General features: G+C 39.1%; 3 protein-coding genes across 5 annotated transcripts in view; all 3 read right to left on the bottom strand.

The window, feature by feature from the left end:
* eps15 (epidermal growth factor receptor pathway substrate 15) overlaps window positions 1-4,244 on the bottom strand; it is a 35,143-nt gene extending 30,899 nt beyond the window's left edge. For all 3 annotated transcript variants that reach the window (XM_084723483.1, XM_084723480.1, XM_084723481.1), the window contains exon 1: window positions 4,131-4,244. In XM_084723483.1, the coding sequence (XP_084579609.1) occupies window positions 4,131-4,184 (54 nt within the window). In that variant the 5' untranslated portion in view covers window positions 4,185-4,244. The remainder of the gene's footprint in view (window positions 1-4,130) is intronic.
* Window positions 4,245-5,411: 1,167 nt separating this feature from the next.
* On the bottom strand, window positions 5,412-14,931 carry LOC146324190 (calreticulin-like). The gene is made up of 9 exons (XM_084723479.1): window positions 14,642-14,931; window positions 13,996-14,097; window positions 12,089-12,292; window positions 11,340-11,434; window positions 10,863-11,072; window positions 10,644-10,757; window positions 8,648-8,791; window positions 8,209-8,301; window positions 5,412-6,788 (listed from the first exon to the last, which is right to left on the bottom strand). The coding sequence occupies exons 1-9, from the start codon at window positions 14,733-14,735 to the stop codon at window positions 6,561-6,563; spliced, it is 1,284 nt and encodes a 427-aa protein (XP_084579605.1). The 5' UTR covers window positions 14,736-14,931; the 3' UTR covers window positions 5,412-6,560.
* A 524-nt stretch (window positions 14,932-15,455) lies between these two features.
* On the bottom strand, window positions 15,456-22,664 carry tor3a (torsin family 3, member A). The gene is made up of 6 exons (XM_084723478.1): window positions 22,340-22,664; window positions 22,023-22,145; window positions 19,910-20,175; window positions 18,534-18,709; window positions 17,593-17,717; window positions 15,456-17,224 (listed from the first exon to the last, which is right to left on the bottom strand). Exons 1-6 carry the CDS (start codon window positions 22,503-22,505, stop codon window positions 16,977-16,979), a joined length of 1,104 nt encoding a protein of 367 aa, XP_084579604.1. The 5' UTR covers window positions 22,506-22,664; the 3' UTR covers window positions 15,456-16,976.
* Between the last annotated feature and the right edge of the window lie 343 nt (window positions 22,665-23,007).

The following is a 23,007-nucleotide window of genomic DNA, read 5'->3' as shown; positions in this document are numbered from 1 at the left end:
CTCAAGTAAAGTACAGATACTCACAAAATGTACTTAAGAGCATTACTCAAGACTTTGTTACTGTCCACCACTGGAAATTCTAGGAGGCATACAGTTACATGTATTACACCATACCCTGATCTCCTATGAGTCACAATGATAACACAAAGGTTTTGGCTGAATTTCACACAGAAGGAGTAATAACTTGTGAGCCGTTTGACTTCAGGATATACAGTAAGCACTTCCCAAGGCTACTGATGGTCAGATTTAGATAGTTACAACAGGGCGTCACTCCACAGACATCAGCTAATATGGCCTTCTGTCATATCCTCCCTAAACACCCCCCTTTCCTCTGTTAATATGATTGTCCACTGCTGGGCTGAACAGGAAAAGAATCATCATTTCCTTCTCCATATAGCTGAAACTGACAATTGGTTTCTGTGGTTTTTAAATCGACAGGTGCAGCGCAGGAGGAAAGGTGTGGACAGTTAATTGTCCAAACTGTGAATCAACTGGGGAGTGGCTACTCACACAGAAACACAGCAACAAAATGGCATACACCATCAATGTACAACAAAACCAAGAATATAGCAGAGATCTGTTAAAATGTCAGTCTTGTCACAGACTTGCACACATCGCTCTGGCACAGAAGAAGACTCACAAGAAAAACAGTCTGTGATCAGCATAGTTATCTGCCAGCTTTGTCAACTGCCAATTTACAGCGAGATAACTGATCACACACACACTTATCTTTCTCTGGCCAATACAACTTATTTCTCTGACACACAATAGTGTGCCTGGAACTGTTGGCGGCTGTAACACTGTGGTCATTGTACTGGTGACTCTTTAATTGAGCATTGAAAAAACACCCCTCAATCATTCCCCAGCGAGCCCATACAAAACTGCAGCAGATAGCAAGATGAATTGCAGCGCGGGAGTTGACAGGCCAGTCTAGTTTGTTCGAGAAATATCAACTCCCTAATCCACCCATGGCAATAAAGCACATAAATGTCACCAGCAACACTGAACAGTGGGTCAGCACAGAGGATTATCAGGTGGTAAAGCTGACAGCTCACTTAAAACAAGCATTACTGCCTGACAGACCAGTGAAGTCTCACAACACAGAGATATCAACACAGGGTTTTGAGCTCATCTGTGGAGGCAGACAGCTCCTGTCTGTTGTTAGAGGCAACAGTGGCTCAGGTAACAAGTCCAAGACTGTAACCTACTTATTAGGCCTGGCTGCTACCTGCTAAAAAAACTTATTTACCGTGCAAGCAAACACAATTCCCACACAAAGTGCAGTAATTTCAGACAGTTTACCCTAAATGGTGTGAGTTGCTGAGTTTTGGAGCTATCAGTCGTAGAGATGTCTGCTTTTCTTGAACATGATGAGACTAGATGGTGCTCAGCTTGCGGTGCTCAAAGAGCCAAGAAAACTCAACAGCAATGTCTCTTTCCAGAAATCACGATCGAGTGACTCAAGACGATCAACAGACCCTTCTGGAGGGAAGGCTTGATACCACTTTCTCATGTCCGATAACTGATATCAAAACTGCAAACTTGATCTGCCAATACCAATACCAATCCAATATCCTTTTTTCCTCAACTGCATTTTACTCATCGTCGACGACACCCAAATAGTAGTTGGTAGTTGTGGGAGATATTTTTTTTGTTACTAATAAATGTAGGCAGGACAAACATAGTTGAAATAGCAGAGTCCTTGATTGCCACTGAGAGGCTGTTTATGCATGAGCTGTGAGCTGATTGGACTAAACCCCCAGGTCAATCTTGTCCTATCTAATATGGCAGCGACATTGATGTGTGATTGAAAGGCTAATGCAGCATCTATCAACGCAAATGTTTTCATGATGGATAAGCGTCTTTCACGATGGATTAGTCTTTCCTTCTGTGAATACCTTACATCATGTTGGTTTAACAAGGCTGACCACAGATGCACGATTGGTCTACAATGACGCACAGTGTCAACTAATGGTTTTGATAGGCGACTGCTCTTTGAGGCCCTTACTGTCCGACAAATGGATCCTCCTCGGCAGAGCTGAAACATTAGCAGCACTGAGCTAGCTGTAATATTGTTCGGTAGAAAAATAACAGTTCCGACATGAAACTGCTAACAAGGTCAGTGGATTATTGAGAGTAACCAGGTCATTATTTCTGGAAAGAAACATTGCTGCTAAGATTTTCAAATGTATGTTTTTCACACTTTGAGCATCACAAGCCAAGTGCTTTCTAAATCCCTTAAATTTGAGAGACCACAGACATCTCTGCCGTCAACACAGCCAATAGGTTTGGGTGGCATAAAGTATTACAGTATACCAGGGTATTAAGAAATCCTGACGGTGTGATTTTCAATACCGGCATAAATACCGACACTCCTCTTTTTATTAAACTGAAACTGAGACACTGAATTGTAGTCTGCAACTTACACCACCAGGGGTTGATGTCAGCAGCAGACGAACATAGCATTCATAAAAAGAAGAAACATGGCATCTTGGGAATAAAGTTATAGGATTAATTAGTTAAAAAAAAAAAGAAAGAAAAAAGTAAAATGCGTCTGCCCCTGTTTTGGATTTTTTTGGGATTCAGTCCGGATGATAAAAATAAGTTAACAAACACTGCCTGACAAGTCATGGTGTTTCGTGAGCATTACAGGACAGACTACTGTCTATGGTGATAGTGTTACGGTGAATATGCGCTCAGCAGAGGGAAAGGTGAGCAGTATATGCCAGTGACAGTGCTGTAAATGTACAGTTTAGGTTTGAGTTGGTCAGTGAATAAACGCTGCAACTTATTAAGACCTAAGTGGAGCTCCGACATATGATGATCAGCTCCGGCTATGTTATGGGAGTATTACAGTACAGTAGTACAGTGGAGTACAGTGTAGTTGAGCCATTTTACACAAGTTTTGCAACAATACCGCCACAATATGGTATACCCTAGTAAAAACGTCAGGAAGATATGAAAATATGAAAAAGTGGATACAGCCCAAACCTAATCTCCAAGACTCTGAAATTCACATCAAAACAATCTAGATGGATGAACAGCACTACAGGTAAGAAGAAAAATATGCATATTTGATTTTGAGGTGACCTTCCCCTTTCAAACAAACATTACTGACTGACAGACCAATGAAGTCTCACAACACAGAGACATTAGTACAGGATTTGGAACTCATGTGTGGTGGCAGACAGCTCCTGTCTGTTGTTAAGGCAACAGTGGCTCAGGTAACAAGTCTGAGACTGTAGCCTACTTATTACACCTGACTGCTACCTGCTAAATAACTTATTTTCTATGCAAACAAACACAATTACGCACGAATTGCACTGCTTTACGTAGCAGGCAGCATACTGACATTTTGTGACAGCAGTGCTGGCTAGTGGCTACTCAAGCTCACTTCCTCTTACTGGTTACAAAACAACTGACAACACTATTTTGAGTTTCGGACACATATCAACCACAGGAGCTAACAGGCTAACAGTTTACTGTTGTCCACTTCATAAAGGTCACAGGGAAAACACTAACCCAGTCAGTGAAGCATGTGTATTCCTAATAATAGCAGGTTATTCAGTCTGTATAGCAAGCTACATAAGCAGCACTGAAATACTCAACGTACCGTTAGGCTATAACGTATAACGCCCGTTAACTTGCTTAATTTTTAACGGAAAACAGTGTTAGCAGAGGCTCTACTTGTTAGCAAAAATATGACAGTAAAGCCAGAACAGAGGCACACATGAGTATCTCGTATTAACATCTCTTTGGCCAGCACCAACTAGCCTGCAGCAAAACGTGATAATATTCACTCCCAACCGAAACGAAGCCAAGTAACGTTACATGGCTTATCTGAAGTTTGATAAAGCGGCTCTAAAACACCCCAACACTGCACACTAACTAGCTGTTAGCTAGCAGGCTAGCTAGCTAGCTACGCCCTTACGCAGTCCCCAAAGAGATTAGGCAGAAACTTTTCCCAGTCACAGCAGGACTAAACTTCCAAAAAGAGAGACGAGGAGCGAGGTAAGCTCGTCTTTCCGCCTGCATATTTTCACTAACACTGTTGAAATGTCTCCGAGCAAAGGAGACAGAGGCCACGAAACGTTTGTTGTCGTTATATTTGAGTTGTAAGACAGTGTTACCTGAGTAAGAGACAGAGTGGCAGCCATAGTGTTTCTGTTTCCCACTGCTTTCATGCTGCGCTGCTGCCAGACACAGACAGAGGCCGCTCAAAAACCTGGCACTGGACCACCTCCGCAAACACACAGGAATCAAGTCCAACCGTGCAAACTATCATCTGTCAGCGGCCAAAACAAAACACATGCATGACAAAATAACATAAATTCATAAAGAACAGGTGACAGACGTACTGCAACTAACAATTATTTTCATAGTCAACTAATCGGTCAATTTTTTTCTAATTAATCGATTCATAATTCTTTGTTTTAAAACGACAGAAAATGTTAAAAAATGCCTGTCAGTGTTTACTAAAGTCTAGGATGACGTCCTCAAATGTCTTCTTTTACTCACAGTTCAATGATATTCAGTTTATTATCATAATGGAGTAAAGAAACCAACAAATATTCACATTTAAGAAGCTGAAATCAGAGAATTTTGACTTTTTTTCCTTTAAAAAAATATTAAAACCATTAATCAATTATCAAAATAGTTGGCTATTAAGTATAATTAATTGATTAATTCTTGCAGCTTTGCTTTTTCAAAATTCATTCAAGTAACAGAGGCAATATAACAACAGGGCCTGAGCAAGGATTTTAGAAATACTGAGGTCCAAGTCCCCCAGTGCCCCCCATCCCCACCGATTTTCTGACATTTATATGATATATTATACACAGTGGTGGGAGCCAAATACTCAAATTACTGTAATTATTATTTTTGAAATACTTGTATTTGTACAGGGTACAACAGGTAATCTACCTAGTTACCTTTAACTGAATGGAGTAAAGACCTCAGGATGCTTAACCTGAGAGAGAAGATGACCTTATTGTCATCAAGGAAACCAATGACCTTGTAAAAAAAAAAAAAAAAAAACTTGCAACTATCACAATGTTAACAAGAAAAATACTATTACATTATTATTAGCACTATTAAGTGGAGATAATTTTGACTGCTGTGTATATTGTTGGATTGTATAGTTTTCTCAGATCATATTTGGTATATAAAATATGAATCTGTAAACTAGTAACTATAGCTGTCAGATAAATGTAGTAAGACAGAAAATACATTTCTCACTTAAATCTAATGGAATAGAAGTATTAGTTTAAAAAAAAAAGAGGAAAATACACATGTACAAGTACCATGGTTGTTAATGTACTTACTTACATTCCACCAAATGCCCTCCAGGTCCATGTAAGATAAGAAATGACTTAAAATATAATAAGAAACAAACTGAGGACGACTTCTGCTCATTTTCTTCTGGTTGATTTTATTGGACAGAGAACCTGTCTTTGTTTTTTACACAGCAACATGAAAATCTTCCCACTTCAATTACTACCATTAGTACAAAATGTGTCTTTTACAAAAGGATCATCTCTCGGACTGTTTGTCGGGGACAGTGTGTTGGGTTACAGCAGTGCAGAGATATTAGCATCAGAAATGAGGAGGCTGGTCGTGTGAGTACACCAACTACGAGTAAACTTAAAGTGAACGCTGCGTACCAAATGAACGGAAGCTTTTCTGCTACTGGAGTGCTCCTAATGTACATCTGAGTTTGAGCACAGTTTATTTAGACACACAAAGACTACAGTATGTGCATTGAAGTGAAAAAGTGTTAACTATACAGTACAAAACTATGCAAGGGATTTCATCTTAAAGCACCCCGTATTACCATCCTATAGATGACAGCTTTTTTTTGAACGTCAGTCCTGATGCACTCTTGTTGCTATTAACCCTTGTTTAAATCAGAGGTTTAAATAAGAGCGGGTGAGATGACCTGCATAATGATGTCCAACCCTGTCAAATTCTTCGAGATTAACATAATTTTTAAAGGTGGATCTTGAGACAGAGTGAGATAACTGACTGTTAAAAAAACAAAATAAAACAAAAAACGTGACACAGATTAATAACACAAACAAAACACATGAGGTAAACAAAATATTTTCATGGTATCATCCACAAACCAAATATAGCTTTTTTTTCATGTAACCACAACATTATACTTCATAAAAACCCAGATTTCTGCAGAACACAAATGACAATTTATAGATTTCTGTTGGGTACAAACTGCAAAACAATTCAGTTTGATCTTGACATTCGTTATGACATCTTATTTTTTTCTATCACTATTCCTCCTTTAATAATAATAATCATAATAATAATAATAACAATAATAACAATAGTAGTAGTAGTAGCACATGGAAACAGGAAACAGAACAATAATTGCCCTTTTTTTTCTCCTCCTCCCTTGCTTTGTAAACAAACAGAGAAATGAAAAACCCCATCCCACCCAGCCCCACCCCAGGGTGTCAGTCATGAGGGTCTCTCATCTCAGTCTCCAGCCTCGTTCCATTGGCTCATTGACACACAGACAGTCTCTAGTTTATTTTGTGAACAGTTTATAACTCGTCCTTGAGTTTAGAGTCTGTGCCTTCATCGTCCTCTTCCTCCTCCTCCTGCTCCTCGCCCTCCTCCTCTTCTTCATCTTCCTCCTCCTCCTCCTCCCCGTCCTTCTCCTCTTCCTCCTCGTCCTCTTCCTTCGCCTCTTCTCTCCTCTGCTTGTCCTCTTCCTCACGTTTCTTCCTCTCCTCCTCCTCTTGGCTTTCCTTCATTTTCTTCTCTGCATCCTGGAGAGAAGGAACATGAAGACAACTAATTAAAAAGTGATCAATGCATTGTTCCATATATACACATCCCGAAACACGAGTAAGATACTGGGGGTGCAGCAATGTATTGATCCATTGTTAAATGATCCAATATGATCATTGCAAAGTGAAAATATCGACCTATATTGTCATCTTTAAAATAATACATGTAACTGAATATGCTCAATGAACATATGACATCTGATATTGATTGCAGGCTTCTGAATTGAATCAGGTCGATCGGTGTGTCTCTATTTAATGTTGAAAGTACAAAATGCTTGTACACCTAATCTTTCGCAAACTCAACAAGAGTTGAATCCAAATGCCTTTGTTATACTGTTAAAAGCCTTTTAGGTTTTTGCTAATCGTGTTTGCAAATTTTGACTCGTTGACTTGCCTGCAAACACACCCGCTTCTGTGGGTTTACTCTCGCCTGAATTTTAACCCTTTCTTCAGTGTCCCTGTTTATCTTTTAACCTCTATTATTTCAGAGCAAGTCTCATTTTTGTCATCGCGTCTGTCATCTTGAACTGGTGATTTGTATCGTGCGGTCCCTCGCTCATTCCCTATTCAGAATATAAATACGAGGAACGACGTTGGCTAAATAATGGGCAGGAAACGCTGCCTGTTAAATAACTGTCAAATTCTACCAATATTTGGGTCAAAGACAAGCTGTAAAAAGTAGGTTAATCATCAGTCTAATCTTCATGAGGAAGTTGACTAAATTCATCGTAACAAAAGACTGTATGTAGGCGAAAAGAGACAGGAGAGTTACTACCTATATAATTAAATGCCATGTATAAACTATAAAACGGTGAATCACAATAATAATACTGAAGTCTAAATGACTTTAAGCATAGAAATTATCAATGTATCTTAATATTGCCTCATTTCAGACACCAGCTACAGTGATTAATCTCATTACAGACATTTTTTTAATCTCACTAATGAACGTATTTGGACAAATGTTCTTTAATTCAATCAGTTAGTGTAATTTTGCCTTATTTATATGTATTTTTTCTGGGTTTTTATGCATTTAATGATAGGACAGCTGAAGATGTAACAGGAAAGTGGGAGAGGGAGAGGGGGAATCACATGCAGCAAAAGGCCGGAGGCGAGAGTCAGACCCATGGTTGCTGCAGAGGACTCACAGCCTCAGTACATGAGGCAATCCCTCTACAAACTGAGCTACCAGGCCGCCTGCCTTACTTATTATTTTGAAGTGACAACATATATATATTTATTCAGAAAAGCACAACTGTGTTCTCACATTTGATGTTGCAAAATTTAATTAAACAGTGGCATTAAAAAGAATTAAAAAGGCTGACATTTAACTTGCTGATACATGCGGACGCCCTGCATGAGATATGAAACCTGGTAAAGATAAAAGATTTTGGCTGACCTTAGTTTTACCCCAGGTGTCGTCGCCTACTTCCTCTGCCAGGTTTGGGTCATTGGTGATCAGGAAGTTATCGAAGATTGTACCAGACTTGACCTGCATCAGAAAGAAGTCCACAGTTATATATATTTTACAGATCCAATAAAAGAAAAACTGTATTTTTAAAAACAGGTTTCCTCTATCCGCACAGCATCTCACTTCATTTTTTATTTGAAATGGAAAATAAACAAATTTGCACTGACTGACTAACAGAACTAGAAAGACATTCAAAAATAAAACTTTGCAGTGGCTGTAACTGAAAATATAATAAATAAGCATTAACACACTGTAAAAATAAAATACTCCTATTCTGGGATGGATATATTTAAAGTGCAAGTCAAACACTAGTTTGTCAGCCTGTATTAATCAGTCAGTAGGACAGTCAGCTACATGTTCTTCTTACCTGCCACAAGTCGAGTCCAATCACGCCGACGCTGTCGTATTTATAGATCTCAGAATCGGCTGTGTACTCCGGGTTGTCAATCTCAGGATGGATCCACTTGCCCTTGTAGGCGGGGTTGTCGATCTCTCTGGGCTTCCACTCACCCTGTCGACAGCAAACAGACGCAGAGAGCCAGACAGTGTGGTTAATGTCAAAGCCTCTGACGCAGAGGGATGTGTCAAAGTTCACAAAAAAAAAACAAACAAACACTCGTCTCCTTGTATTTCATGAAATATTTTTAACAGAACAACAGTTTTGTTGAAATGAGCCAAACCCACTCTCATATTCACTCATTTATCAATGACAAATGTAGAGTTGAATAACTGTAATTTCCATATCTACTGAATAGAAAATACATTTTTTGTTCCTATGTGGAGTGTTTGAGGGCACTATATGTATATACATTGTCCCTTGGCTTTGTTTTATTAGATTACTTTTTAAAATGAATCCTAAATATTTTCTGTAAATTTCAAACTTACAAAACTGAGAACTTAACAATTATATTTCTTTAATTTAAATGACATTTCACGGCCCACCTGTAGTACTTTCACAGCCCACCAGGTGGCCACAGCCCACACATTAGGAATCACTGATGTATAGTATTAATAGTCTGGTCATGATAATTACATCATCATCTTACTGTGCCATAAATGGACAACCTACATAGTTTTTGCTGACCTCAATATTGCCTGTTGTGTTTACATGCATGTTTTTTAAATTAAGAATGTCACCAACATTTTGACACCACAATAAACAACAGGAAATATTCACAAACATTCGCAGAGTAATCTCAGAGGAAATCTCTCAGAGCAACTCTGAGCAAAGAAGGGACAGAAACCTTTATCTCAGATGAGGTGTGGTTGACCTTGTTGCTATCTATGTATGACTCATGCTTCTAAAGTATGTGACTGGTTTGTCCAAAAAATAAAAATAAAATCTCTTACTGATAATGGACACAGAATCCACAGTGATTTAATTTAATTTAGTCTCTATTAAGACATGGTGTAATTATTAATACCAAGGACATCTCTGTGGATTAATTTATAAATAATATAATAATTATCACTCTATAAAAGTAGCCTAGGCTTATTTCTGCATTAGCCTGTTCACATGCTTATAGTTATATTTATTTGTTTATATTTATTTATCATGTTGGTAATTTTAGTACTTAATATATTTGATATTATCAGGTGGAGCTTCTATGTGAGCTGGTGAGGTGCGGACATCTATCACTGCTGTACGGTTGCATTTTTCCAAATATCCTAGTGTTGTGATCACTTTCATTTTTGGCTTTATTGTGTTAGGTGAGAACTATGTGAGCTCTAATGAGATGGACCACAAACATTATCTACATGATTTAACCTGTAGCATGTCATGAACTTACTGTCATTCAACGTTTGGAGAACATTTCTACGTCCTGCCTCTTTGTCTTTCTGCCATTTTCTCTTCTGTTTAAGTCCTCCTCCCTGCTCGTTACAGTTTATCACCGCAGGAGCTCTTTTAAGGTCTAAGATTCTTTGTAAATAACTTTTATCTTTACCAGGATCTACTCTTAACTTTAAGAGGAAACACTTAAAAAAGACCAGAGCTCTATGAAAACTCTAAGAAATTCATCACTAAGAGGCTTTGTGAATATGGCTCCAGGGTTTTTCAAGCACAAGAGTCCGTTTCATTTATTGTTTTGGTTGTGTGGTCTTATTTTATTTGTTTAATTTATTCAGGATATTTGAATTTTTTCACATTCAGGCTGACTATCCTTAAGAATTAAAAGTCTGTTGCCCTTTGAAAGGATGCACGTACATCATTTATTATTTTGCTATTATCTTATCATTATATCAGTGATATAAAATGTTCTTAAAATAACAGTAATGTCTTTTATTGCTTTCTTTACTTTGCTTATTTTGGACACAACAATAGTGTAATACTATATATTAAATGCTAAAATTTTGCCATTCACCTTGTAATCGGGGTTGGCAACCATAGGAGACTCCCACTCTCCGTCCATCTCGTCATCCCAGTCATCAGGCTTCTTAGCATCAGGGTCTGGGATGTTCTCAGGCTTGTCCCAGTCCTAACAAAGAGATACAGCAAAAGATAAATGTCTAGAAGTTGGAAAAAATGGGCCAAGACGGATAATTAAAAATGCAGACAAACAGGGACACTGAAGCAGACTGACCTCTGGTTTCTTATCGTCAGGGTCGGGAATCTTCTCCCTGTCGTCCCAGTCCTCTGGCTTTTTGGCGTCAGGGTCCTTAATTTTTTTGGGAGGCAGGAAGTCCCAGTCATCCTCCAGATTGCCAGACTCGACCTTCTTATTGTCAATTTTGACCTCATAAGTGTTGTCGGGGTTGACAATCAGTGTGTACAAGTGGGTGTACTCGTCATCCTGCAAGGTATAAAAGAAATGTCAGCAGCTTTTCTAATTGTGTTTTATTCATGAGCGATTTACATTTAATGTGTTTGTAATGCACAACACTTTCGTCGTCTCTTTGATGGTTTGGTTTTCTACTCAGGACAACAGCAGTGTCCTAAATGCTAACAAACTGCTACAAACTTTAGGACCAATTTCTCATTAGAAAAAGCTCAGAATAAGAAAAAACTTCTGCCTTTTCCCAAGTAAATATGAAAAAAGAACCATTTATTGATGTCTCACCTTGCATCTGATGTCCTTGTTGATCAGATGGTTCTTGCCTTTGTAGTTGAAGATGACGTGAACCTTCTTTGTACCAGGGCCACAAATATCAGGACCTGCAGGTGCAAACAAATAAAAATGCAGAATCCAATCCTTAAGTTAAGAGTAGACATTCAGCACACCACCTAAAATGCATAAATACAATTCTGAGGTATCAAATATGTGTTTTAGATGTGGTATAGAGGAAGACTTGTTTTTGCATCGCACCTTTTCGTGCAAAGCTTCATACCTTCAATCACGACTTCAGTGACATTACAACAAAACGTACAGGATTCACTTTCCCATTAGATCTGCCAAGTTGCTTCTTGGGTAATCTTACAACCATTAGTGCAGATTTTAGAAATGGTCAAAAAGGTTTTTAGGAATGGATTTGTGCATCACCAGGTAAAAAGCACAGCAATGACATGTAAGTCTGATGGAAGTCTCCTCACAGCTAGATGGGTCTAGGAACTGAATGGCTGCCTTCCACTTGACATATGATCACTTAATTACTCTCAGAAATGAATACAACGCCTTTCTGAAGACTTGGCAGCCCTATCTGAAGTGGACACCAACATGTATTCAACAAAATTAAGAGCTGTCAACCTGTGGTGAAACATGAAGAAAAAAATGGCACTAACTGTGACTGTGGTCTTACAGATGATCCGTGCTTTTATCACTGAAGAATATACATGAGAGAGAGAGTCTATAAACTATTCACGCTGACTCACCAAACATGATGTTGTAGACAGAGTCTCCATGCATGTCCTCCTGGTTGAGGTCGGAGGGGAACAGTTTGATGTAGCCTCCACCACAGTCGATGCTCTGCTCATGTTTCACGGTGAACTGGATGACCAGAGTCTTGCCTTGGTTGCTGAAGTCATCAAAACGGGATGACAGGGCGTAGAAGCGGGCGTCCTGGCTCGTCTGCAGACCTGTGGCAAAATATAAAAAATGTTACTGTCATGCATCTGTCTTAAAGGAAGAGCCGGCATTAAGTATAATCCATGTTGTTTCTGTAAAACTGTAAAGGTTAGATGAAATGTGTGAAGTCTCTTCTCAAGTTATAAAGCAGAGAGAAGACCTGTTGTTATGATGTCATATAGAGACAAATACAGGAGCTCCTCCACAGACAGTAAATCATGGAACAACTTTGAAAACACCCGGAGTCATTTTACTGGGATATGGGCACATTTTCATACACATAGCCTGAGGCCCTACATTCAGATTAATCTCATTTACATCTCAAACAATAATGACAGGAGCCCACAGACTCAGTGTCATCTGAACTCCAGCACAACTTAAAAAAGTGTCATTCACTTCCAGCTCTTATCTCCAGGTCAGTGAGAAAGTGTTGCATGTGTAGGTTTTGACTTATTTCTAACCCTGCTTTATTAACACCACATAACTTCTGTTAAAGGAAATATTCTGTACTTTTTAACTTTTTAACCAGTGTTGATGGCAAATGTAGTCAATTGAAGAAATTCCTGTGTTATATTGATAGAGAAAGCTGAGTTGCCCTGCTACAAAATCTGTTGTTCTTCCTGTATCCAGCACTGTCACAGTGGTGTAGTTGATGTTAAAGAAGAACTACAGACTGATTGAATTGAATTGAATTTCTAGTCTCCGCCTCTGTGCAGCCAGGGGGCGTGCTAGATTAATATTTTTGTCACCTCACGCCGTCACTGCTTCCTGTCATACAGCAAGCAAACAGTCTTGAGTGGATGGATGAAGTGTGAAACATCTTCCAGATATAGTGCAAGTTATGTAGCAGCAGCGCTACTTGTGATTTTTTTTTTCTCTTTGCAGATGAGTAGGTTACGTATTATTTATCCAGACCTAAAGTAATTTTCTTCAGTCTGTCTTGCTTTAATACATTTGGGGGACAATTTACTTACTTGTGACTCCCAGCAGCTACCTGTTTTCCTTTATCCTTATAAAAAGGGTGGTGTGGATTATATAAAATCCAAAAACTAGTTGCTTTAGGAGTTTCCAAAGATTTATGGGGGATTGCAAGGCCTTTTTCATTTTAAGGGGTGTAAAAAACTTTAAAAAAGACAAAATACAGTAGGCCTGTATCTCAGCACTTCATTAGTTTCAGTGAAAAAACTTCATTAACATAGTTACATATTAGCTACATATTTACACAACCTTCTTGTAGTTATTATGCTCCTTTTAGGGTTAATAGTGCAGTTAATCAGTTGCTCTGTCCTATTATGGTTATACCATGACTATAGTATGAAATATCAATAAAATATGTCACTTAGTCAGGGGTCATCAATTTACTCAGTGACAGAAAAGGATCTCTCAAGGACAAAGGTTGGAAACCACTGCTTTAAGCAATAAATCTCACCTCAGTATTGTGCCACTAGTAAATGTCACTTTATCAATTAAAGAATTAAGAGAAATGATTCCTTCATCCTAAAGGACACAATCAAAACTTAAATAAATCCCAAGAGAGCACTACGTCATAGTGAAGTCTCAGTCAAGTGTCACAGTAACTCTCCTTAAAACAGACCGCAGGCGGAGAGGACACACACCCATACTCTCATAAACACAGCTTAACACCCAAAGCAACGAGGGAGTCACTCACAGATCTACGGTGTGTGGGTGGATCCAGTTTAACCTTTCCACTCACCTTTGTCTTTCTCTGCATCTCCAAAGAACTTCCCTGCAGTCAGGACAAACAGGCCGTAGTCGGACTTGTGCTTGGATTCCACCCAGCGACTCTTCCAGGCATCTGCACAAACAAGTGTAGGTTCAGCTGCACAGCAGTCACTCACAGGCTGCTATAATCCACCTCTGATGATGCATCGGTGCAGGTGCACTGGGACTGTGTTACGCTGCAGGGGCATGCTTCATATTGTCTTCACTATCATACACGGTGTTTGTTATGAAAGAACAAGACACTTAGAGGTAAAGAAAGGTAACAGTGACTGAACAAGGGAAGGATGTGATGTGCAGCAAGGGGGATGGGGAGGAGACAGACAGGGTTTGATGATAGTTGGGGGGGTGGAAGGGATGGGAGGGGAGAAGAGGGTCAAAAGATGAATGGTCCCCATGTTGACTATATTCATCTCAAACTGAGCAGTGAGCAGACAATTCAACATAAAAAATGGAGACAAAATTATAAGATGTCAAAAATCATTCCAACCACCCAAAATGAAGAACAGTGACCGCTCATGCGCTGATTCAACACTGTAACATCTAATATATGTGCAGTTTCAACAAATCACAACAAGAGACCGTTACATAATGAAGGTTTTCTGTGTAAAGGACCTCACCCCCGTCCTCAAATTGCTCCCGCAGATACACAGTGGACTCGGCCAGTACAGATGCGGCCGACACGGCCATCAAAAGCAGCGACAGGGCTGTCATGGTGACGAGCTGGAGCACCCTGCCGAATAAAAAACTAACTAACTAATCGCCAATAATCGCAAATAAATCCAAATAATCTATCAACGGCGCACAGGAGGCGTTGTTTGTCGGTCCAGACTCTCGTACAGTAAGGTTACAGTGGGAAAACGCTGAGACGGTACCGCTGCTCTCCTCTCGGCTCGGAACAGATGTCTGAATCTGATTGGACGGCGTCTCAGGTCCTCAATAAGGAAGCGTTACCCCTCTCGACCAATCGGAGGAGAGGAAATCTGAGCGAATAATCGATGTAGCCAATGAGAGCAGACCACGCGTTTGCTTGATACACGCCCAAGGAAGGCTGATGCGCTGAAGGGTGAATCATATGTACGGGGGAGAAATCACAGTGAGCACGGCGAAATCAGAGTTAAAATCTGTTTTGTTCAAATGTACTTAACCAAACTAAATGGACTCATTTAATATATGAAAAACATTTTTTTTCTTTCCATTTTTAAAGATTCTCTCCAAACATGTTTCGACATATACAATCTGTTTACATTTTTCTTTTTTTCCGCCAAAAACAATGTAATAAAGTATCTAAAAACTCTTAAAACTCTAAAACTCTTTAAAAAAAAGAAAAATCCAGATCTATTAAATAATATAGTGTGAAGATAAAATCAATGACTTTCTGGGGACTTCTTTTTTGGTTTCCACTCACATTATTGCATTAAATACAAACAGCTCTTGTTGGTTTACTGTGGATGTTTATTTTCTTAAAACCATTTCTGACATTTCTTCTCACGTTCGTCTTGTGATGTGACCTGAGTACAAAATCACTAAAGCAGACCAACTCAGACCAGTATGACAGCATGTAAAAGGGAATGCACGAATGAATGAAAAAAAATATATTTGTTAACTATGCCCTTAATTAACCATAGGATATTATGTAATGATGGCAATGATACATTTATCATGTCCCTTTGAATCAATCAATCTACTGACAATAAAAAAACAAGTTATTAAAAGTACTGTCATTAAACATATTTACAATTAAAAGCTGACTTTCAAATAGATTCACTGCTTTTGATACATTTTTCCAGTAACCATTTCAAGTGACGCTTGCATCACAGCACCGTGTACGTTAGCTGTTAAACACTTCATACTCCTGTTCACACACACAGTGCCATGTAATATAATATGTAAGCTGTTAGGCTTACAGTATCACCACAGGTGCATTAAAACAACTCCACATAAAATAATCTGGCACAATAAGATGTTCAAATATGGCACAAATAAATAATCATTGCTAACATAAGCACAGTGTCTGACATGCAAATACTAACACATGAAGTATGTTTGACCTTATCTAAACATAAAAAAGTGCAACTCAGGTTTTGGCTGAGGTGAACAGACATAAATAGTGTGACAAAAATATTTTCTTCTATAACAGTGATACTCAACTTGTACCTCATTGGCCACTTCAAGCCCCAATATATTTATCAGGTCCTGCTAATCTCAAACAGCAAGGAGAAATTAATATTGCAAACAAAATCAAAGCTTGGGGACTTAAGAGGTGAATGTTGTATAAAGTCTTTCAAATGTTTCCAAAGCATTTATAACTTAAGCGAAGCTGCTGTTATCAAATATTCTAAAATACCGGATTGTCTCTGTCTCCCTGCACCAAGATAATTTAGCTAATAAATGAAGTTACTAAGTGAGTTAACTGGAGAATAAATCATTTAAAAGAAAGAGAAGTAATTGGCCTTTAAATTCATTTTGTTTGATAAATAATGTTATTACTAATCTTTGTTTATTAATTGGCCCCTGGCCTCCTATAATTTGGAAAAAGTGGCCCCTGGGCAAAGCAAGTTGAGTATCCCCGATCTATGACACACACTGCACAACCACTAAAACAGTCCTCTGCTTTTCTCAGTCTTCTCGACACTGTGAGGATTCAAACCAGGCAGGTGAGGAAGAGCAGCCGCGCTGCACTCAATGACTGTCTGGCGCTGCTCATATCTGCAGGGTGAGTCGTGCTGCTTTCTCCTCTCATACTGGTTCTGCCCTTCTGCCCGGCGTTCTCTGAGGGACCCGGACAGACACGTGTTGTATCTGTGAGGGGAGGGAGGGGGGTACATAGAGCAGAGCAGAGCAGAGGAGATATTTCTCCTCTGTGGCTCTGTATGCAGATGGGCTGGTGAAGCGATCTCACACCTCCTCCAGGTCTCTCCGTCTGTCTGTCTGTCCACCTGTCTGTCTCTCCTTCTATGGGAGGAAGAAGTTGATCCGCTGGGGTATGGACTTGCATCCCTGGGCTGAGAACAGTCTCTCCTCTTTGGGGACATACAGCATCGCCTTGGCCACCTCATCCAGCGTAGCTTCATCTGTCTCCAGCCCTCGAGCTGCATAGGCGTCCCGTGCACAGAGCTTGACATGGCGGTACTCCAGAGGTAGAAATGGCACGAAGAAGTCGATCAAGTGGCCGGACATTAGCTCACTCTGAGCAAACCCACCTGGACAAGAGAACCATACAGAAAAAATATTTAGTTCAGATAAAACTGCACTTCAAGAGTATCTAGCTTCTGTGTTGTGACAAATGAATCATTGATATGATTGGTTAAAATTGTTTGGTTCAAGCCTACACAAGCAAATGCCACATTTTGTTTTACAGGAAGAAAACTTGATTGGATTTTGAGAAGATAAGATTACAAAGAAACTGATTTATTGTTTCTTTTTGGGATATAATGTTAAATAATTATATAGATGTACACTATAATCGGGTATGTGTTCATTTCTTCTTCACTTCAAAGTTCCACCAATCAGTCTTTCATAAAACAATAAAAAACACTTGCTTTAATGTGAGAGGCTGTACTGCAGCTACCTTGAGACTCCATAGTTTCAGCTCGTAGCCGATGCTCCAGGTCTTCCATCCCGATGTCCTCTCGATTTTGACCAGAGTGCCAGAAGTCCAGTGCAACGTCATTGATAGTTGCTCCGCCAATATTACTGTAAAGACAATAAGCATGTCAGAAAGCGTGTAGTGGAAGGAGAGTTTGTTTAGTGTTTGATTAAATATAGATTGTTCTTGGACTAATTATCAAAGATCAGGGTTGGCCAGTGATTTGAAACTTCTTGAAATAATTCTGTTTGTGTTCATTAACTACATACTTAAATGGTAATACTCAGTTCTTGTGTCACAAATTTCTTTGGGGGAGCTGCAATTTTTCTGGATAAAAAGCACAATAATGTTTATTCCTCATCCTAACTGAGTGGTGTTCAAGGTTTTATTATATACATTGAGTAAGAAAGAAAAGTTTTTGGTTTTTTTTCTAGCTTTTTCTAACTTTCTCACCATTTTTAGCAATTTGCCAGTGGTCAAAAATCATTGAATTGTGCACCATATCTACGTAATAAATGGTATCATCTCAAACTGCTGCAACAACTTAGGAGATGAGCATGGGAGTAGCCATTATAGACTTCCATCATAATGTTTATACATTAATTAACATGTGATTTTGTGTGTGTTACCGTAGTGTTTTAGTGACTTCAAGCCTCTCCTACATCATATCACTGTGCCATAACCATGCAGTGAAAAATTTATTTCTATATTTGACTGAACAGATTATCTGTCAGCAGAAGTCAGACATGAGGAATAGAAAACATGAAAAATCCATAAAGAGGCCTAATGGAGACAAAGAGAGAAACATCCTTCATCACAGATGAGCTGCCAGAGAACCTGAGCCGGAGGTGTAATTCATCTGAATGGTGGCGAGTTTCTGACCCACCTTCAGCAGACAGTACGTGCCTGATGTGTAAACCAACCTGAGGAAGAGGAAGATGGCTCTGCGGTAGCTGACGCCATCCACGTTGTCATAGTGATCCATGTAGGGTTTGATGGCGTCGATGAGGCCTGGGTGAAGCTTCTCGGCCTCGTCGAAGATGAACAGAGTCTGAGGGCAGCGCAGCACCATGTCCCTGATCGCCTCCCTCAGCTGGCCCTGGACACACAGAGGAAGAACAAACTACTGTGTTAAAATCCACTAAAATCTACAAACCTACAAAAGAAAATTAAGACAAAATGTTTTCTGGAGAAATATGAAGAAATATGTAAGACCCTAGCATTCAAAAATGAGTACTGCAGTCCAAATATCAAGCTGGAGCCACAGACTGTATATTAAATAGGTTAAATTCCCATTTAAAGTCTATGGTTGAGGCGAGTTGTTTCCTTCCACATTCAGCATTAACTTTAACTCCAATAAACTTGAAACAGACAACAAAAACAGATGTTCAGCACCGGAATAGAAATTTCGATGGCAACAATGCTAGCTGTAGCATTGATGTCAAAGAAACAAGTATTTAAATGTGGCACATGTCCTTAATCTTTGATCACATATCATGGTCATGTAATGATTTAGTACAGTAAATCTATTACATAATTTTCCTTTAGGTTTTGAGTCTGGCACAAGTTCAAGTTTAAGTAACAGTATATTTTCATGTCAAATGTTCTTGTTCTTGTTCCACCTTTTGCACATTCCCTGCCAAATACTTTGCACAAGCCTGCACAAAACTGTACAGCCCTCAAATTTATATAACATAGTGTATATATTGTTAGAATATTTTCCATATTTTCTTGTCGGTTTTCTGTCCGTTTTCAGTTTTTCTTATTTTCTATACTTTGCTTTTCTTTTGGGCCATGTCAAATATAAATTTCCATTGCACTTACATCAATAGGGAAAAAGGTAATTTAAACGTTTTAGAATTTAATATTTATCACTTTAAGTCTCTTTCATAAAGGAAACCTTATCAAGACACGTAGCACAAATGTTTAGAATCAGAGTCCACATTGACAGATCCCACAGATTTTGATAGTATGAGTTGAAAGGTTATCCTGCGTACTATACCCTGTTAAATGAGGATTCATTTGTGTAATAATACTGTGTCAACACAATTATGAAATCTGATGCAGTGGTTGTGCAAAAACATGTTTGTATAGGAGCACATCTGTGACCTGTGACCTGGATGGACAGATGCCAGGTTCCAGGTATGTTCGATTTGAAGCAGCCGTCCAAATTGTCGTCGTTATCTCTCACAGACTGAATTACAACACACAGACCAAACACCTGACTAAGCAGCCGGGGGTCCCGAGAACCCTGCCAGCAACTCTCTGGCACACACCGTCAAACCGCGTGCCAGCTCACCTTGTACGTGTCCACCAGTCTGGCATGGGGGAAGTGGAACGGGGCGATGAACAGTCGGACACACTCGCTCTTCACCCCGTCACGATACAGGTTATCGGCGATGATCCGGGCCACAAAGTTCTTGCCGGTGCCGGACCAGCCGTGGAAGGAGAGCGTCAGTGGTTTATTGGACTCGGGGTTATTGATGAAACCCTGGATGGCTTTCAGAACCACAGACTGAGCCAGGTGCTGCCCGTGAAGCTTCGTCTGGAGGTCCCTCGCCAGACCTGCACAGAATCACAATCAGAAATACTTCAATAATCCCGAGGGGAAAAAATAGATGTAAGCACAGAAATGATAAGAGAATAACAAGTAGAAGAAGTACGTGCATTATATTATAATATGACAATTTCTGTAGAAAATTAAGAAATGTGTAAGAATATATGGTACAATATATATAAAAGTGTATATAAACAATAAAACTGAAAATGGGTTCTATAAATGTGTGTTAAGATGCAAGAATATTATAAATAAGATTGTTGATTGTTGAAATGTACAGTAAAATAATACAAATAATAATAAATAAATAAACGAAGGACTGATGCCAGTGTAAACTAGTATTATGCAGTGTTGAATAATGATTGCAGGTAGAGAGTGTGTGCTAAATACCTACAGTTATACAGAATATATTAATGTGTTTCTGCACCAGTTAAAACGTTTAAAGACAAAAAAATGCAAGGCCTTTTTAAGCCGAAGGTCAGGCAGATGTAGGGAATCTACCAAACCTATACTGATGGTCACATTTGCATAATATAGTTTTGCAAGCCTTATGCTATGTAGTAGTCTTTTATTTTTGCTGCAAGAGAGCCTAAAATTATTTGTAATTATATAAAGTTGAGAGGCTCTATGAGGCTGAGAAATTATTCCACGTATGTCTGTCCTACACAGTAGAAACTCCTCCTAGTAAGCAGGGATATTCTGTACTTTGTGACAATAATAAATGTCTTAAATTCAAAATCAAATCTAGAATCAATCAATGCAGCTGAACAACAGCTAACAAATCTTAATGAACTCACTGATATAATTTGGACATAATTCAATAATAAAATAATAAGTTTTCTTCGTTTCCCACAAGATTTTGTTGGTTTCAGGATGCAAGTGTCTCTCAAACAGACACAAATGTTTTCATTGTTTGGAGAAAAGTTGCACTTCACATCAATATCAGTCTGACCTCATGTATCAGGGCAACAACTATCTTCATTATTGATTAATGTGCCAATTATTTTCACGATTAATCGTCTATAAGGTGCCATAAAATGTGAAAAATGCTCATCACAATTTCCCAAAGCCAAAAGTGACGTCTTCAATTTGCTTCAGATTCCAAAGACCCTTTTTTTGCAGTTAGAAAAGGCAACGAAAAGCAGCAAATCTTCACATTTAAGGAGCTGGAACCAGCAAATGTTTGGAATTTTTGCTTGAAAGTGACTGAAATTATTAAGTGATTATTTCAGTAATTATTATTACAGTTTCTTGTGATAAAAACGTTCAGCTGCCACCTGTTTGACTGACTATAAATGATGACGCAATACTTGTATAAAAGACTGATACTCTATACCACAGAAAAAAAGAGTCTTAGTCAAACAAAAAAAAAGATATTTTTACTTTTTTTTTTTTTTTTTTAAATCAACATCCTACACAGAGGGCTGGTACAGAAACAGTCAGTTAGGATTGTAACAGTTAGATGATTAATTGATTGGTAGTCAATGATTGAATGAATCACCAACTATTATTGTTTAACTGATTTTTTTTTGTTTTTGTTTTTTTAACATTTAAACGAGTTGTCAAATGTGATTTCTTTTCCTGGTGTCTTTACTCCTCCATAACAGTAAATGATCAATATTTTTCTGGCGTTTTATTTGCCTAACAATTAATTGATTAATTGATCCAGCATGAATTTCAGCCTTAAAATCTATAACTAGAATAAAACAGGACACCAGGAAACACAGATACTCAATAAATATGAGGAAAAAAACATGTAATAAAATAAAATAATGTAAATACAGCAATGTCCGGAGACACAATCATCACACATGCACTTGTCCATATAAGCAGGCACCTAACTGTAGTGTGCTACCTGTGATATTGTTGGTTATCCTGCAGTCTCCAGACTCACAGCACTGGCCCAGACTACAGTACCACTGATGCAGCAGGCTGATGTAGTCCTGAGGAAATCCTGCCCACAGGTCTCTGGTAGGAACTGATCACAGCAAGAAAGACAACCGCACCGCTTTAATAACAGCACTATAACCACCGAGTAAGACATCAAGAATGAGGAACAGGAAAGGTTAATGTAACATGAACACCGGACATAATGCAAATTACAGGAAATTCTGCAAACATTACATAACAGCAGCTTGTGGTGAGACAGACTTCGCTTCAGTCTCTTCTCACCTTGCTGTGTGGCATCGTCCTGGTTGGGCTGACAGTCCCCCTCCCATATGTTACAATAGATGTAATTAAAATAGTAAGTGGAGACATTGGAGATGCTGTCGAAGTGGAAGAAGTCAGCCTCTGCGGACAGAGCCCAGAGGACAGGCAGGAAGCACCGCACCAACATCGGGGACACAGACGAGGAGGCTCCGACACTAACACGCTGCACGCCGAGGACAGATGTGTCTCTCCCATTTATTTAAACCTGACCGTGTGTCTGCAGCTGGCAGGCCTGCAGCTCACCGTCGGATATTTACCCCGCTCTCTCTCCATGGTAGAGGAGGAGGAGGAGGAGGAGCGCTCGATTTGCTCCTGGGTACAGCGCTGTGCGGGCGCTTAGCTCCGCCCGTCGTTAAAAGGGATCGCTATTACCTGCAGTCAGTGATTTATTAACTTGCAATATTTTAAGACATCTGCACGACTGAGTATTACGTCAGCATTAAGGGATAAAGAGGGAGTTTATTTTTAACATTGCATTAGAATAAAGTCGAAATTTTGAAAATTGTACTTATTTTAATTCTGTCAAAAAACTCACAGCACATACACATCGATACTGACAGACTTTACTGTGATAAGCAGATTAATGTGTCTGCCTTATTGACTTACGGCCTTGTTATACTTTTAAGATA

The sequence above is a fragment of the Lutjanus erythropterus genome, chromosome 7, assembly GCF_056507025.1.
Source record: "Lutjanus erythropterus isolate fLutEry1 chromosome 7, fLutEry1.hap2, whole genome shotgun sequence".
Taxonomy (NCBI): domain Eukaryota; kingdom Metazoa; phylum Chordata; class Actinopteri; order Lutjaniformes; family Lutjanidae; genus Lutjanus; species Lutjanus erythropterus.
This window is presented reverse-complemented; position numbering and strand designations above follow the sequence as displayed.